Source organism: Siniperca chuatsi, linkage group LG21 (assembly GCF_020085105.1).
Source record: "Siniperca chuatsi isolate FFG_IHB_CAS linkage group LG21, ASM2008510v1, whole genome shotgun sequence".
Lineage (NCBI taxonomy): Eukaryota > Metazoa > Chordata > Actinopteri > Centrarchiformes > Sinipercidae > Siniperca > Siniperca chuatsi.
Genome location: NC_058062.1, coordinates 16,603,046 through 16,619,701, shown reverse-complemented (window position 1 = coordinate 16,619,701; position 16,656 = coordinate 16,603,046). Strand labels below are relative to the sequence as shown.

The 16,656-nt window shown below is 40.7% G+C and overlaps 1 protein-coding gene across 2 annotated transcripts; it reads right to left on the bottom strand.

Moving 5' to 3' along the window:
• Positions 1-553: 553 nt before the first annotated feature.
• zmp:0000000896 (caspase recruitment domain-containing protein 10) lies at positions 554-15,687 on the bottom strand. 2 transcript variants are annotated; one of them, XM_044180717.1, is made up of 24 exons: positions 15,486-15,687; positions 12,048-12,290; positions 10,502-10,639; positions 9,052-9,238; positions 8,655-8,793; positions 7,305-7,520; positions 6,976-7,095; positions 6,717-6,842; positions 6,309-6,488; positions 6,094-6,198; positions 5,627-5,663; positions 5,483-5,520; positions 5,286-5,374; positions 5,128-5,174; positions 4,747-4,867; positions 4,186-4,363; positions 3,846-3,969; positions 3,451-3,691; positions 3,166-3,235; positions 2,937-3,039; positions 2,595-2,753; positions 2,341-2,453; positions 1,970-2,085; positions 554-1,697 (listed from the first exon to the last, which is right to left on the bottom strand). In XM_044180717.1, exons 1-24 carry the CDS (start codon positions 15,529-15,531, stop codon positions 1,490-1,492), a joined length of 3,144 nt encoding a protein of 1,047 aa, XP_044036652.1. In that variant the 5' UTR covers positions 15,532-15,687; the 3' UTR covers positions 554-1,489. The 2 variants fall into 2 exon arrangements, with proteins under 2 accessions (XP_044036652.1, XP_044036653.1); XM_044180718.1 differs by lacking the exon at positions 15,486-15,687 and adding an exon at positions 14,890-15,041.
• Positions 15,688-16,656: the final 969 nt, after the last annotated feature.

Here is a 16,656-nt window from a genome sequence, read left to right as displayed (position 1 = left end):
ACAGTTGTGCTGAATAATTGTGTGCACGGTGTATTCATTTTGATTTGTGAGGAATTCTGTGATGTTTTGTAACTTTAGATGCAAACATTTAAAAGGCAGTTTTCTGATTGCCCAAATAACAGCTCTTGAAGGGTTTTACAAGATTTTATTTATTGATTTATTACAAGATTTATCAGGATGCTGAATCTTCTTCATCATCTTCTTCCTTCTGTGAACAGGAATAATGTTAACACTTCCAGGTAGTTTTGAAATTTTGGCCCAGAGAAACACTTGTTTTTTGTCACTTAATGAAAAATACATTATTTCTTTTTGTGGGAATTAATAAAAAAATCTAGTCTAGTTGAATGGGTTTAAATGTAAAATTTGCTGGTTTTTGTTTTCCATTACTTTGTCTATATTGTATTTGTGTTTGAAATTAGGCTATTAGTATAGAGTATAGAGTTTCCTCATTGAATCTACTTACACTTGCACTGATGTCTGAATGTACACTGTTAAAAAAACAAACAATTATATCAAGTCTGTTGTGTATATGAGCACACAAGTGAAGTAAAAATCAATTATTTTTGTATGAATTTATTTTTTAAACTGGTTACCAAAGAAAAAAAAAAGAATTGGCAGTAAAAAAACATCACCATTTGGTCACAGTGAACTACAGCTTCTGTTGTACAATGTAGTGTGAATAAAAATGCAGCACCTGCTGACTTTCAGTCATTAGCCCACCTAAAAATATCCAGAAATGTATAGTTTTCCTCTTTTAATCTGTGTTCATATAACTGCACTTATATCAGTTTGATACTTTTAAGTATGATCTGTAAAATTGGTTTAAGTCTTAAAGATTATGTCAGCCCAAAAAGAAGGACACAGTCTTTATTGCAAGTACAAAATGTGGATAAACAGATTTGCACTACATCCCTGCTTACAACATACCACAATCCCCTTCACCTATATCCTACGTCCCTCTTTGTGTCCTCGCAGCTTAACTTTTCACTCACAACATAACTGAATGACCAGTGACCCAAATGCCTTAAAAATGAGCACCTTGTGTGATCAAAGCATCATTTTGAAAGTACAGTTATATACTAAAACTGTAAGTAAGCTGTCTGAATGGTAAAAAAATAAAGTAACATGGCATAATTCTTGTTGATAAAAACAGCTAACTACAGACATGTACCGTCCTTGTTGTGTCGTGCAAATCTGTTTTAGTTTAAAAAATGTTTCACTATTCTGTCATTATAGCCAGTCCAGCTTGGCTATATAGATGAGAATTATGAAATTCCTGTTTGCATGCATGTACATAGGCCTAATTTGGCCTCCTTTGAGATTCCAAGTAGGTCCAAAGTTGATCTTGGTCCACTCACTTAGAGTGGTAGGATGATCTAATCCTCTATAGAAATCTGGCTGTGGTTTGGTGCCTGCTGGCAGCACCCACATTGTTTATTCAAGGACATGAGAATCTAATTTGCCCTGTGAATATCCACATTCTGTATCTCTACTGAAGCCTATCCAGTTCGACCCATGCTACTGCACTCTGCTGGCTGTGGATGGCGTTGCGTATGGCTGCCAGCAGCTCATCGGTGCTGCTCCAGGTGTTGGGCTCCAGGGTGTAGTAAAGCAGGGGCAGTGTCTCCAGCTGCAGCTCCTCGGCGTGGCACACCTCCTCCATTATGCTTTCCTCTCCACACCGTGGAAAAAACTTCCTATTTTAAGTGTCGGAGGGTCAGATGCAGCAAGTTAGAGGGGAAAAAAATGTTGGGTTCTTTCAAAAGAAGACTTTTTTGCATATGTGTAAGCTAAGAAAATACCACACTGTCGGCACATGAAGTAAAATGCTTATTTACCCTACAACCTGAAAGTGTGTGGTGAACCTGGACAAGCCTGAATGAAGTACCATCATACCACTATGATCTGATGTGTACTTACTGTACTACTGAATTTACTGTACTTGCAAAGCAAACAAATGGACACTTACCTCAGCTTCTTGTGCTTTTTGTTCTTAGGGTGGATATGGATGACGATAGGGTAAATCCCCTGTCTTAATAAGCCCTCAACACTGGGCAGCCCCAGCTCCAGCAGGCAGTGCTTGTCCTGAGACAGAGACAAGGAGGAAGATTTGCGTAATGCGTGACAATGTACATTCATTATTATTATATTAATATGAAAATCTCTTTCCATAAAATGAACAGATGATACAGGTAATAATTATGAATGGTTATTGATTGAAGGAGACTTGGGATGTTTGTGCCTTGAGATGATTACAAGTACTGAGCAAAATGTGGTGCAATTCAATAAGAAGGTGTAAGATTATCTTTTTGGAAGAAAAGATAATGTTTTTTTCATTACCTGGCTGATGACATCCTGTATTGACTGGAGCCGTATGCCCAGAGGCTGCTCTGGACTGCAGGAATCCAACAAGAACACTCTCTTGTCTCGTCTCTCTGAAGCCTGGATGGGCTCTGCAAACCACAGGAAACAGAGGAAAGAGGGGATTGTGGTGCATCATGTGATGGTCAAATGAAGAATCAACCTTTTGTCACTGAGTTTATCAGTGTTTGGAGCATCGTGTGTGAATTGAAGTGTGTGCGCTGTGTGCATACCTGGTGGGCAGGTGTTGAACTTCAAACCAGACTCTGCTGGTTGCAGCAGCCTCTCTATGAGACCACGGGAGAGAAGCGAGGGGGAGAAGATGACCGGCCGCTTAGTCTGAACCCGCGCAGGCTGCACTACACTGTACGGGATCAAGTGCTCCTCGTGACCTGAGGGAACAGGCACACATGAAGGTACACACATATTAAACACAAAGTGTACACATGCACAGATTGTCAAAGAAAACTGATTTGAAACTTTTACCCCCAAAAAAAAAAAAAAAAACCTAATTTTATTATTGTGATGTGTGCGATGTGGTGTTGCATTCTGGGGAATGCACGGCTAGATCTTACGTTTGCTCAGTGTGTAAAGGACCTGCTGTGTGGAACCAATCCCACGGCATCCAGGGTCTACTGCCTTGACCAATCGTACACGTCCAGGTGCTTTCTTCAAGAACTAAATGTAGGAAAATGGAGACAAACAAACATCTAACAGTGGTTACCAGTTCTGCCATAGTTTGGTTAAGCACAGTGACTAAAACTGAGCCTGCTATTCATGTAATTTCAATATGAGCAGACTTACCACCTTCTTCTTTAAGTCCTTTTGCTCCAGGGCCATTTTTCGTAGCCTTACAAGTAACAACTGTTGTGCCCTGAGATGGAAAATGGTATAAACCAGGTTATTTACACTCCTACTTCTGCATAATTAAAATGTGGTATTTAGGGCTTACTTTTAACATATTACATACTATGAATCAAACCAGGCTACAATTTGTCTTTCAGAGCAACTGTAAAAAATCCTCATTGGCCAGAATTAAAATACAGTCTAAAATAATATAGCAGTCAAATGACGGTCTAATTAGCGTACCTGTTGTAGTTGGGCATGGTTCCTGCCTGCAGGGGCTTGGCTGTGCGAGGGTCCACCAGGGAACAGTGCCAATGGTACTTTCCGTTGTACCTTGTGTCTGTGACATGTATAATGTCATCACAGGACACACCCAGAGACGGCGGGTCACCGTGAGGCTCCATGTTGAGATTGACACGCACATAGAAGGAGTCAGCACCCACAAAAGTAGGCGACGAGATCTGGGAGCACAGCTTGGAGTATGCTGAGGACAGGAAACAGAAGAGGGGACAGCTTAGGGGACAACCTTTCTGTGACATGAATGAACACAACTTTACCTGTGTCATGGGGAGAGGTTTCAAGAATATGGCATTACTATTTTATATCAATTTTTCAAATCTCTGACAAAACGGACTCACCCTCTGGGTTACTCTGGTGTTTGAGTGTTGAAGGCTCGGTCCACCACTGCAGAGAAAAGTGGGCTACCTCAGCAGTGCACTGGGCCAGCAGCACACTGCCCCCACCAAACAGAACCCGGTCGAGCTGGACAACATGAAGAGAAAACTGCACGTCATGTTCCAGCCTTACTTTCTTATGCTGATCTTTTTTTCTCTTTCTTATGTTTCATTTCATTTACACTTTTTGCAATCAAGGAGCTTGCAAAAATGCACACATCTGCAGGAAGAACTGTAATGTGCATTTGTCCACATACACACGTACAATCTTCACACATGATTTATTCACCACACAGACACACACCTCCAGCAGCTCACTGCCCTCCTTCAGTCCGCATTGTTCGGCTGCGGAACCAGGTCTTACGTGGCTGACAAAGATCCCTGTTACATTTCCTCCGACTATCGTAATATCGTCAGCTAGACTGGCTCTTCGGTACTTTGGTGAGGTGGGGGGGCTTGAAGACGGGGAGCGGGGGGGTATCCTGAGAGATGGCAAGGATGGGCAGCAATAAGATAAGGATGGATGACTCCAAGAGTCTATTCACTTTATATAATCAAAAGGTTAACTTTTCTGATTCTTCTGAATTTCTGTCAATATATATTCACATCATGTTGTATGTAATGTGAATATTTGCACTTACAGTATCAAACCCTTTCAAAACTGTTGGACCCAATTATTAATGTTTAATGAGATGTTAATCACTTAGTTCTATTAAACAGTATCTGCTAGAAATGAATTTTTGGTTGCATATTGAGGCTTCCACAAACAAATTAAGATCATGCAGTTGTGTAACAGCCATGACAGGTAGTTTGCAGTTTGTAAGTCAGGACCTTTAGCTGCATCATCAAAACCATGAGGTTGTACCTGGGAACACTGGGATTGGGTTGGTGTGAAGAGACTGCAGGCAGGTTGACCAGGTCAGGGGGGAAGAGATGAGAGTGTAGGGAGTTCCAGGAATCCCACAAAGATGGTTCACTCTGCTCACCTGAAAACACCAGAGAGCCTCATAACTTAAACACACAATGTACTACATGCAAAGAAAGCAAGACCAGAACTGGAGTCAATGCCTTCTCTGGTTTGTTTTATTGTGCTCTGATACCAAATGAAAAAAATCGTTTGGAAGTTAATTTAGTTTTTTTCTGAATGACTGATAACTAATTGAAGTTAATGAGGACCAGGCTGGTCCTCATTAACAAAGAAGACTGTGGCAGTTGTTCAAGCAAAACATGACAGAATCAAATATACCTGTAATGTTATCATTCTCATCACTGCCCCCGGATTCCAAGTCAAACCTTTTCAGAGCAGGAAAAAGGGATGTTAATCAAATGAAATAAAGGTGAAAAAATTAGTCGGAACAGGCTAACGTACATATTGGCAGGGTTATGTGGGGCTGATAAACTCACTCTGTGTTGAATCGTCGGTTGATGGAGTTCATACAAGGAGGAAAGGGGAACGTGGAGAGCCGATTTATTTCCTTTTCATTGTCTTCTGTCTGAGGGTAAAGAGGTAAATAAAAATTCACTGATTCTGACCCTTTCATTCTTTCTCTCTTTTTTCTTTCGTTCCTGTTCTTGTTAATGAGCAGAGCTGTGATACTCACTGACGAAAAGAGATTCTCCTCTGAGGTGGAACGAGAATCTGTGAAGGAGCAGAAAGAATATTTAAATAAATAAAGTCCTTAAGTAAGTATTTTCCTGTGCAAAACCCGAGAATCATCTTACAGGTGTCAGTGCACACAACTTACCCTCCGAGTTTTCATTGGCTTGGCCTCTAGAAGGCATCTGTGGCACAGTAAAGACGAGTAAATATAGTATGAGGTATTGTGCAAGTACTAACACGCTAAGAGTTGCATAAGAATCTACTACAATGTCTCATACTCCAGGATAATAATACAATTCTAGTCTTGCTGAATACATTTATTTTGCATTCCTTGCATAGTGTAATAACAACGTGAGAAAACATGTTGCAGTCTCCAGAACAGTTGTGTCCTGTGGAAATGATCCCTTACAGTACACAAAGAAGTAGTAGAGGTAGTTACACTACATGAACAGCAGCTACAACTCCTATGATTGACAGCAGCACCACATTCCTATAATGAGGAGCACTGATGCTGATTTAAATCATGACTAGGGTGGTGGTGTTTCTACTGTTGTTTTGAATATGAGTAAAATAATAGGTATGGTAACCATGGAGATGAATGGCAGCCCTGACCTTTCGTAGCAGCAGGCGGGTGCTATTGGCCGGGGGTCGCATGTCCAGGCCGAGGGAACAGCAGGGGCCGTAGCACTGATCCTCACTGCACAGGGACAGGTGGGACTGGGGAGCAGACACAGGGAATAATATATATATATATATAAAATGTTATGCGGTCGCAGTGGAAAGACAGTGCTGCACTCCCAACTTGCTGTACTCCTGTGTTAACTTACACAGTGGGGACAGGGGCTGCTCTGCTCCATTTGCTCCCGGCTCCTCTCCCTCTCTCTCTCCAGCTCCCTCTGCTGCTGCTCCATGTTGGCCTGCAGCTCTGCAATGCTTTTACGCAGACGGTTCTTATCCAGCAGACAGTCAGTGTACTCCAGCTGCAGGCTGTCTCGACTGTGTAGAGCCTGGTAAAAAGATGAAAAAGACAGGGAAAAGAAGTTAGCATGATGTAAAAACTGTTAAGACTAGTGATGTGAATATGGGGGAAATTGCACCCGGCAACGCACTGGCAGACTCAACTGCAACACAACTAACTACAAATATGCCTTGATGCACTCTGATAGATCATGGTTAGAGACTGTGTTGGGCAGTGCTACACATGTGAGCGATTCAGACCCTTCATTCACACTGACCTGGTCTCTCTCCTTCTCCAGTTCCATGATCTGGTTGAAATAGGACACACTCCTCTTCTGCTCAGTCTCCCAGTCCAGCTGGAGAGTTCTCACCTTCAGCTGCAGCTGCTTGCACTGCGACTCCAGCTACAAACATAGTTCACCATTACAACTTTTATTCAGAGGCAGACAAGATATGAAACACTGGCTTTGGCAGTAAATCAACCTTTTCAACAACTGATTAAAGTTAGAAATGTAATCACTTGTGACAACTGTTCACCTTGTCCCTGTGCTCCTCAGTGCTCTGTAACTCCCCCTGCACTCTGGTAATGATATCACAGAGCTCCTGCCTTTGCTCTGCAGACTCCCTGCGGTCCTGCTGCAGGATATCCATCAGAGCCTCAGGTAAAAACAGAAACAACATTTTTAGAGCATAAAACACTGCACCACCAGAGACATCACTAGAAAAAAAAGATACAAATATTTACATATTTGTCTTGAGGGACAAACTATGAGGAAGAAGTACAGTGGCTGATTCTGACTCAAAAAGAGACTGTTATAAAGGTGCTTTGACAAGATAAACAGTAGATTTAAAATTTAAAAACATACTATGACTCCAGTGGCAGGAACCGAGTCCCTCATCTGAGTTCCTTTATTCTCAGCTTTCTGAACGTCAGTACAGTGTAGCGGCTTTTCTGGTAAAGCAGGTGCAGAACCATTTACTTCATTAGAGAACAAACTGGTACTTTTTGCTGGCGTATTATACCCTGGCGTATCGATTGTTTGTTTCTCTTCCTCTGTCAACCTCGATTTTAGTTCCTCTACCTGTATGGAGAACAAGCAAAGCAGCCATGAAGACAAACCCTGACATTTTGAAGTGTAGGCTTTTACTTTTCCTGTTTATCTACATTAATGATAATTAGATAAATAAATAAATGACATACAGGCTTTTTGTACTATAACAAACAATAACCTGTCAGTACAGGTCTATTTTGTAAGATATATGGTACAAACACAGATCTTCTTTCCAAACTTATATTCCAGAAATCAAGGAATTGGGGGTAAATAAAAGGTAAACCAAAGTGTTTATTATACACACTTACAATACTTACTACATTCCTCTATTAGCAGGAATAACTGTACATAAGGTATCAAGACCAGAGTGGAAATAATGCAGTTGTTTATTGTGATCACCATCTTCAAAGAAACAATTTACCACAAACATATCCAGGTATTTAAAACCAAGTGGTTCATTTCTCATTGGTATGGTCAACATGTTGCGACAGCACACAAACTATTTGAAGAGGAGGCTGATAACATCTAAACGCTTTGGTTGGTTGCAACTGCTCACTTCAAATGCTGCTGCATACCAGCTGAAGCATTTTCACCTTAGCTGCCTTGGGTGGTATTATTTGCTGCCTTATCATTCCGTCAAACAAAACAAATATTTTTTTCTTACCCAAAGTCTCCCAAAACTTAAAAATAGCTCTCCCTGTTTCTACCAATGACACGGTTTTGCAACAAACTGTATCTCTGGCAAATAGACCCTTGTGTTAAACAGAAGTGAAGTGTAGAGCAACAGGGAACCGGGGAAATAAGCTGGGGGTCTTGTGACAAGAAGATCACTATTATTAGCAAATTCACCATTTCTGCAGCAAGTATACAGCTGCTTTTAGAGTCAGGACCAGCTGAGGAATGTGGTGGTGAAAAGGGAATGACTCTTCCTCTCACTTCATTCTAACACCGAGGGGCCTCAGGCTGCTTCAGTGGAATTTCTCAGTACAGACTGCGGTTGTGTTAGACAACTCCTAGGTATCAATATTTGTAAGTTCAGTGAGTTTAACAATGTGGCTGTGGTGGGAAAAAAAGCATACACTCTCTTTAACTCTTTAAGTTTAAACATAATATAACATCATGGAATTGCTCTGTTTTTACATATGCTGTTCCCAACCGACCTACCTGCCTCAGTAGTTCTCTCTCACGGCTGGAGGCCTTGCCTTGTTCCTCCAGGGCCCTGGAGTACTTCACAGCCTGCTCCAGGTGTCTGTCCTTGAGCTTGCCCAGCTCTCGACTGGCCGACTCCCAGTCTTGACGCAGCCTTGAGATCACAAATCATCCAGTGCATACATTCTCTTACTTTTTCTCACTGATTAATTTTTTGTGAAAAACAAGGTAAACAATGTCCTTCCTGTGACATTAAAGTTATTCAATTATGGATTCATTGTAGTTTTAATTCTATTAACTGCAGGCTATCTTTGCCCAAAGAAAGTGAAGACTTGAAAATCAAAAAATCTCAAAAGCCCTCTATGGAAATCTTGGAGGAACAAACTAAGCCAACAACCAAAGTGAGACAAACCTCTCTAGCTGCAGTCTGTCGTGACGTAACTCCTGAGCTTTACGTTCAGCACGGCCGCGTTCTTCCTCCGCCATCCGGCAGCGCTGAGACAGGCGTCGCTCACACAGACGGCTGTTTCGAAGCTGCTCCCTCAGTTTACGCACCTCCAGAAGCAGGAACTGGGTCAAACCCTCTGGACCTTCCTCATCTGGGGAGTAAAGACAGGTGGAGGTTTTAGGTCATGGGGGCTACTGGTTAATGTTTGGAGAGGGTAAACTCACATGGAGGTCTGGGAGATTTATTGTAATGTGTGAGGCATGCACATTCGTAAATATCAGGGTACTCTGAAAGCTTGTTTGTATACTTTGTGAAAGCTAGGTGCTGCAGAGTCTACCAAGAGAAACCAACTTTTCTTATAAGATTTACACTTTTCTCTCAAGCTCCCATACTGGCGCTACATCTTTTGATCTTCATCTTAGAGACCACTAGTGCCAAACGTCTGAAAGCCTTTCATTATATTCTGCTTGTTTAACCTGCCCTTCATTCCTTTAGATATATCCTGAGCATCATAATAACAAAGAATGTGTGGAAAGCTCTGCAGAGAGTACATATCTACTAGATAACATTGAACACTGAGTTGTTAACCACTTTTTAAGTGCTTGTATCTCAGGTCTGTTTGCTGACCATGTAACATTCAAATATAAACCTTAGTGAGTTATTTTCGAAGTTTGAATATCTTAGCTCTTAATGTGTTTACTATGTGCTAATAAAAACAACCTTTTTGCACAACCTCCTATGAAGATTTCCAGCCAACACAAGTGGGGGCAATACATTTTTTGAAATTCAGATTTAAGTCTTAAAGGGACCCCCAAAATCAAAAATACATATTTTTCCTCTTACCTGCAGTGCTATTTATCCATCTAGATAGTTTTGGTGTGAGTTGCCGAGTTTTGGAGATATCGGCCGTAGAGATGTCTGCTTTTTTAAAATATAATGGGACTATATGGAACTAGGCAAAGCTCCAAAACAATAAAACAGCAATGTCTCTTTCCAGAAATCATGACCCGGTTACTCAAGAAAATCCACAGACCTTGTTGTGAGCAGTTTCATGTAGGAACTACCGGTAGAAAGAAAATAGTTCCTACATAAAACTGCTCACAAATAGTACTACAGGTAAGAGGATAACTTTGAGGAGAACTGTCGTTTTTAAGACTTAAAACTTTACGTCATGGGCCTGAAATACTCGTGACCAAATTCAAAGTAGTGTCTAAAAATAAAAAACACTAACACAGTTATACTTTGCGTTTCCAATCAAATCAAATCACTACATGTATTCACTGAAATACTTATAAATAGTCTTGACAGAAAGACAGCCTGAAGTAAATTTAAGGACTGAGTCTAACTCAACTCTGTGACATGCAGTGAGTCCACACCTCTGCCATCCTCGACATGCAGAGAAATCCCTGCTTACCCAGTATGAGGGAGCATCGCTGTGTGGGCTGTTCTCCAGTCAGCTGTGTGTACTGCTCTGGGTGGTAAAACTCCAGTGATTCCATGAAGGCTTGAAGTCCTCGTTGGCCCTGACCACGCAGAATGTCCAGCAAACGACCTGTTCAACAAAAGGGAAAAACAAAGTCTGAAAAACAGTCTAACCACAAAAATGCTTCCTCTTTGATGTGAGGGTCATTTACCCCTGTAGTTACATAGGTATTTCAAACATGACCATGATGAATGACTCCAGGATGAGCTAACGCACTGTCAATGAAATGATATGAACTGGAAGCTCAGGTGCTCGTCTTCATCCCGTCTTTTACTTGCAACATCTCCCCTTCATCTTTATCTTCTTTCACTCCTCATACTTCCCTCTCTGTCTGCCTTACACTCCCCTTTACTTGGTGCTGTCTTTCATCTTACTCTCCCCTTAGTTCCTGCCTGTTTTTCCCACTGTACCATTAATCTTTACCCACCTGTTCCTCTCTGACAACCTGCTGCACAGTCATTCACACATAATGTTTCTTCTTTGGAAGTTTTACAAAAGAACCACACTGCATGCTGTACTTTACCTGCATACCCTTTTTCGTACAATTGTAGCTTAGTTTCTTGTCTTCTAGGCAGCCATTTGTATTAGTGTATCTTAGTAAAGATCATCTTGTATGTTGTCCCCCTGTCTTTCTTCCTATGCCAGAAAACAAATCTGTCATTCAAGAAATTCCCATTATTCTTTTTTATGATGGTGCCCATGTTTGTTTATTGTTTGTCTTCTCAATTAGATTTGCTAATAAGGCAGGATGTATTTGCTTGTTTACATTTTAGCAAACTGGCAACAGGTATGCCATATTAGCTATTAGCTGATCTTAATTGGATGTACAGACAGCTATCACTAAATTACTTTGACACTGAAGAAAACTTAAAAACGGGATAATTCTCAGGCAAGTTCTGAAGTTATTTTTTCTATGATTTCTAAGAGGATTTATGGATGTTTATTTGCGATGGGCATTGAAGATAATGCTATCCTCAGATAGTGTAAGTCACACTGAGTCTAAAATATGTGTATTAGATTCAGATTTGAGTTATGACTCAGAGAAGTACCTTAATTTGCTCCATGAGCTGTGTGTCAAAGCCACTGCCGCTGCAACTGTTGACCGTATTGGTAAGCGGGCCAAATCAACAGGCCAAACCACAACTTCTCATTGTTTTTAGAACACACGGTATGATCTGCCTCTTTCACCTCATTCCTGATAGTATCTTCGCCTCAACTGTGATGGATTATCTACCACAAGCAAGTTTCAAATCTCTGAAAGTTACGTTTCATATTGCAGTTTAATGATCTGAAACTATGTTTAAAAGAGTATATAAGATTTGTAGCTGATGGGTTACATATGCACAACCAGCTGAATGGTCTTTTATGTCTTATGATAAAACCTGATAATTTTGCTTGAGGTGTTCAATTTATCTGAATGGTTGATGTCAATATGTTGATTTATTAATGTTTTCAAATGAAATTTTCCTCCTCTCACCGGCCTTGCTGATGCGCAGTGGGTACTGTGTGGAGTTGAGCACCTCGTCTTCATCCTGTTCATCGATGACCTTGCACTGCCGCAGGTATGGGGTGAGTTTGGCCGGGTGGAGGATGCGTGTGAGCTTGTGCCGTACCCCCTCCACACGATCCCAAAGCTCCTCACAGCGCTCCTCTGACCAGGGGGGAGAAGATCGCACCTCCTCCTGATCTGTGTCCCCCTCCTCTTCCCAAACTGTGACACCTGCAAGAGACCGAAAACTTACAAGCAGTTCAGGAAGTTGGAGTACTGTAAAAAGGATTGAGCACTGACAGAGACAAAAAGACAGAAATTTAGTGCATTTTTAAAAAAATCTTAAAAATAATTAAGTGACTCCAGAAAAGTTTTGTTACTTTGGACCATGTCTCTTTTACCGTCACACTTCACCCCTGATGGGCAGATTTACAGACATATCTAATGTCCAGTCCTAGACTAAATATTTTTCCCCATGAAGAATTCCATTGGAATTTGTTTTTGTCTGACTAGGCTTATCTGTGTCTCTGCAACTCTCAGCCATCAAAAGTGGGTCACTACAGTTTGTTACTACTATGATTTCTAAACAGTCACAGTCTGTCTGTTTTTCAATGCAAAGGCATCAGATGCAAACATATGAGGCACCTTTGTGAAATGTTTTAAAATTCCTCCTATCTCAGCCTTAATTGAAACGTGTTACATGGTTATCCTCTTTGTCCAACAATGAATGGCTAATACAAATCATTCTTAAGGATGCATAAAGGATTATTGGGTTTTGCTGCATAGTGAAGGAATGAGATGGAGCTCCTTACTGGAAATGCTCCAAGGAATGCTGAGGGGGATTTACTCCCTACAAAATAGAGATCTGACAGATTAACATTGAACTTGAAGCCATTTGCCCCACAGACGGCAGATATGGTGTTAAATCTCACATAAGAGGACATCTTTATTAGGTGAAAACCAATAAATGTTTGCACCAATGAACACGAACACCCTGTTAGTTAATATAACAGCAGCAGTGCTTTTATTCACTGTTTAATTCATGTAGAGCAAAGGGTCTGCTGTTATGAGGGTCATAAACTATAGTGGGGAGGGCACTTTGTGGGTCAGTCTCAGAGCACAGGAATGAAAATACTGGTGTGACTCATAATGCACACCTAAAAACACACCAAGGGAGCACAGACAAAAGCTTTCTCAGCCCCATTCACTTCACACTGTGGAGGAGACAAGGAGAGAAAGTGAATAAACCTGCCACTCCAGGAGTTTGTTAAAAACCAGCTACATATTTACACTAACTGCAAGTTATTTTCTGAATTATCTACATGTAATAGTAATAACAACAGAATGGTTGATTCTGTTACCAGTGAGCAAAAAGCTTTTATACCAGCCTTCCAAATCCAGTGAGAAATTGCTGAACAAGGCACACTATTACAACTCAAGCACCCCAACGCTGTGTTGGTCTGCAGGCAAAATCCCATGTCTCATTTTTGTTGGTTTAACAAACGTAGGGAGTGCGTTATAATCACAGAGAGGTCAGGTCACCACTTTCCTTCTCGTCTCACTGCAGTCTGAAATGCAATGCAGTATGTGTTTCATTTCATTTTATAATGTTTTGGGTTTGTTTTTCTTTGCTGCTGCTGATCAGCCTAAATGCAAAGACTTCACTCTAGGATCTGATAACTTGTGATGTGTCTTTATTTACGACACTTTATCGAATACATAACTTAAAATTAAATTCTAGAAACAACCTATAGATTAATCAACTGTGAAAATGACGCTAAAAGTATTTACCCTCAGGGTCTCTCTGTTGTTACTCATCCAACTCATGATGAGAGAGAGGTGCCTGCTGTTATGTGCAGCTGATGTGATCTGAGCTAACAAGCAGGTCGAGGCAGGTCTGGAATCTGTGTCATTACCCATAAACAGTCTATTGAGACGTTGTCCTCATGTGATTATAACTCCTCCTCTTTACACTCAAAGTAGTAGAAAACACTCAACTAAATTGGAATACTATCCTGTATCTACGTCACCTTTTCTTAGAAAATGATTGATTCTGTACAAACTGTAAAAAAACCCCAACCTACATGTGTTATCTGCTGATAAGATAATATATTCCAACAAAAACACTGTTGTAGAAGATGTTGAGATATCATCGGTTTTCTTTCTTTGTTTTGTTATCAGATCTTTTATCTATAAAAAGCCATGTTTAAATTTTTTGTGAAAGTTTTCTGTGTAACTTTAATAAATATGCAGATGTGATGCATTTTTTTAAATTTGACATGACTGTTAGTTTTGCTAAATTACCAGGAGTTTAGATTATTGTGTTTACTGATTTGAGTGTCAAATCAACTGAGAATTGATGCAAAAAACAAAAAAAAGTTGAAGGTAATCATTAGTTTCTATAAATAATATCACTGGTCACACATTGTCACTGAATGCTTTATGTCTAGAAAAAAAAAAGATCAATCCAGTGGAAACATGCTCCACAGTGGACATCGTATTACAAATCTACACATGATTGTACGTAAGGTGGTAGATTATTGTATGAAATTAGTTAAAGATGCAGTTTTTATACTTGTGCTTCAGACAGAGCAGTGTATTTCATTTTGTTGACACAAACCGGAACCGGACCTGCGAACCTGATAAGTGATAAGCTCCTCTCTGTTGAATTAGTAATAGGCTATAGCACAGCATTGCTGCCATTTAAATCGAGGTGCCTGAAAACAGCTGCAAGTCTGTCAATCATTACGCACAGGCACATTTCAGACGAATGTGAACATATAAGAGTAAACAGCGCCCTAACTGTTGTAAATCTTAAATGTTGACTTACCGCTCATGACTTGAACCTGCTTGAATCTGTTTTGAAGATGAGGCCGATTAAAACGCAGTATAATCAAGTCCTCTGCATCCCATTCAGGTGCAGAGGCGAGTCAGGAGTGAAACCGAGCGTGGACGCCACCTGACTGGAGAGCAGCGAGGCGCATAGGTCCTCCTTTACGCACACCTTAGCGCACTCAGCTCCTCCACCCTCGGTCAACCACAACCCGCCAATCGACAGCCAAGAAGAACGAAAAAAAGTCCCACTTATCACCTTTTTACTGGTGAGGAAAATTTAGAAGCGATCTATGTGCAATGTCTATTTAGTAGAGTCCTTAAACACTAGATGGCGCTTTCAACCAATGATTGTCCATAAAGCTGTCGTCTATAAGCATTATAGCAGTAATACTGTAAATATTGCAAACTATTCTCAGAGGTGAGTAAAAAGTATCCTCATTCAGCTCTTACAGCACTGTCTCGTTAAATTGTCGGTTTTGTCATTAAGGCTTGTCACAGAAATATGTCAAAGACTTTAAGAGAATATGACTCATTAAGTCACTTTCTAGGTGCTTCACTGCAATAAAGAGCAAAAAAAAAAAAGCTTCTCACCTTGTAAAACTACAGAAGAGACAGCATTGTGTTGTAGGACTGCCATGGAGGAGAGCAGGTTTGTCACCAGCCCTGTGAAAGGAAACCTGACTGATCTGGTACTTCAAGACAATGACGCAGAGTTTCATCAGCACTGTTTTTTAATGCTTGTATACCTATGGTTGTGCTGTCTCTCACACTACCCACAGAATGACTGTAACTGATGGAGTATTAAATAAGTGGAATAGCTGACTCATACTGTTTGATCTAGAGTACTGCCTGATAACTTGTCAGTACTTAATAAATGGTTTTGTTTGGAAATGAAACCAGGAAGTGACGTAAAGGTAACGACAGGTCGAGGCAAGTGCATCAAGCCAAAAAAGCATTATGCAATTAGTGTGATGATTACAGGCCATACTCAGAATCATTTAACAGCAGGTGAAAGACTTAGTGGCCGTCTGAGCATTAAATAAAGAAGAAGTGACGAAAAAGTGACTTTGTGTTTGTGTCATAATTCAAATTATGTACATTTTAAAGGTACATAATGGAACCAAAATCCCTGGTTTATAAATAAAGTATGTGAATAGACATTGTATATCATTTTGGAGAGTAACTTCTCCTCCTCCTCCTCCTCCTCCTCCTCCTCCTCCTCCTCCTCCAAGGCAGCTGGATAACTGTTGAGTGTGGGACAGTACCGGGTGGAGGGTGTGGTGTGAAATGTGTCTTTCAGTTATAGTATGAAGGGAGACAGGAAATATGGGGTGCCTGGCAGAAGAATGTGTCTTTTTCTTGGCATGTGGACAGGAAATGTTAGGCTGCCCTCTGTCTCTGGGCCTCCCCTGAATAAACAGGCCTGCTGTTTGTGGTCTCAGTACTGCTGCTAAGAGATAATTCAGGTTAATGTAGACAGAGGATGCAAAGGAGATATTATATTATGCATTCATATCTACCCATACACTACAGGAAGCGTAGTTAGGTGAGGATCCTCTGAATAAACTGACTAGGTAGTTGCTTGTGCAGAAATAAATACAGATGTTCCATCAGTCCTTGGCCACACTTAGTATGTAGTAAGCTGTACAAAAATAGCAGTGATGACAACATTTCATTTTATACACTCACTGAAGGATATGTAGTTGCATACATATCACAAAGGCCTACAAAATGAGTTGAGCAGCATTGACTGTATTATCTT

What these genes read in the sequence shown, in the direction of transcription:
- zmp:0000000896 (XM_044180717.1), bottom strand. Translation starts at nt 15,531, where the DNA reads ATGGCAGTCCTACAACACAATGCTGTCTCTTCTGTAGTTTTACAAG. An exon ending in AGCCAATGAAAACTCGGAGG is followed by an intron (nt 5,521 to 5,626) that starts GTAAGTTGTGTG and finishes GCTCCTTCACAG; the next exon opens with ATTCTCGTTCCACCTCAGAG. An exon ending in AGGACTTAAAGAAGAAGGTG is followed by an intron (nt 3,040 to 3,165) that starts GTAAGTCTGCTC and finishes TCCTACATTTAG; the next exon opens with TTCTTGAAGAAAGCACCTGG.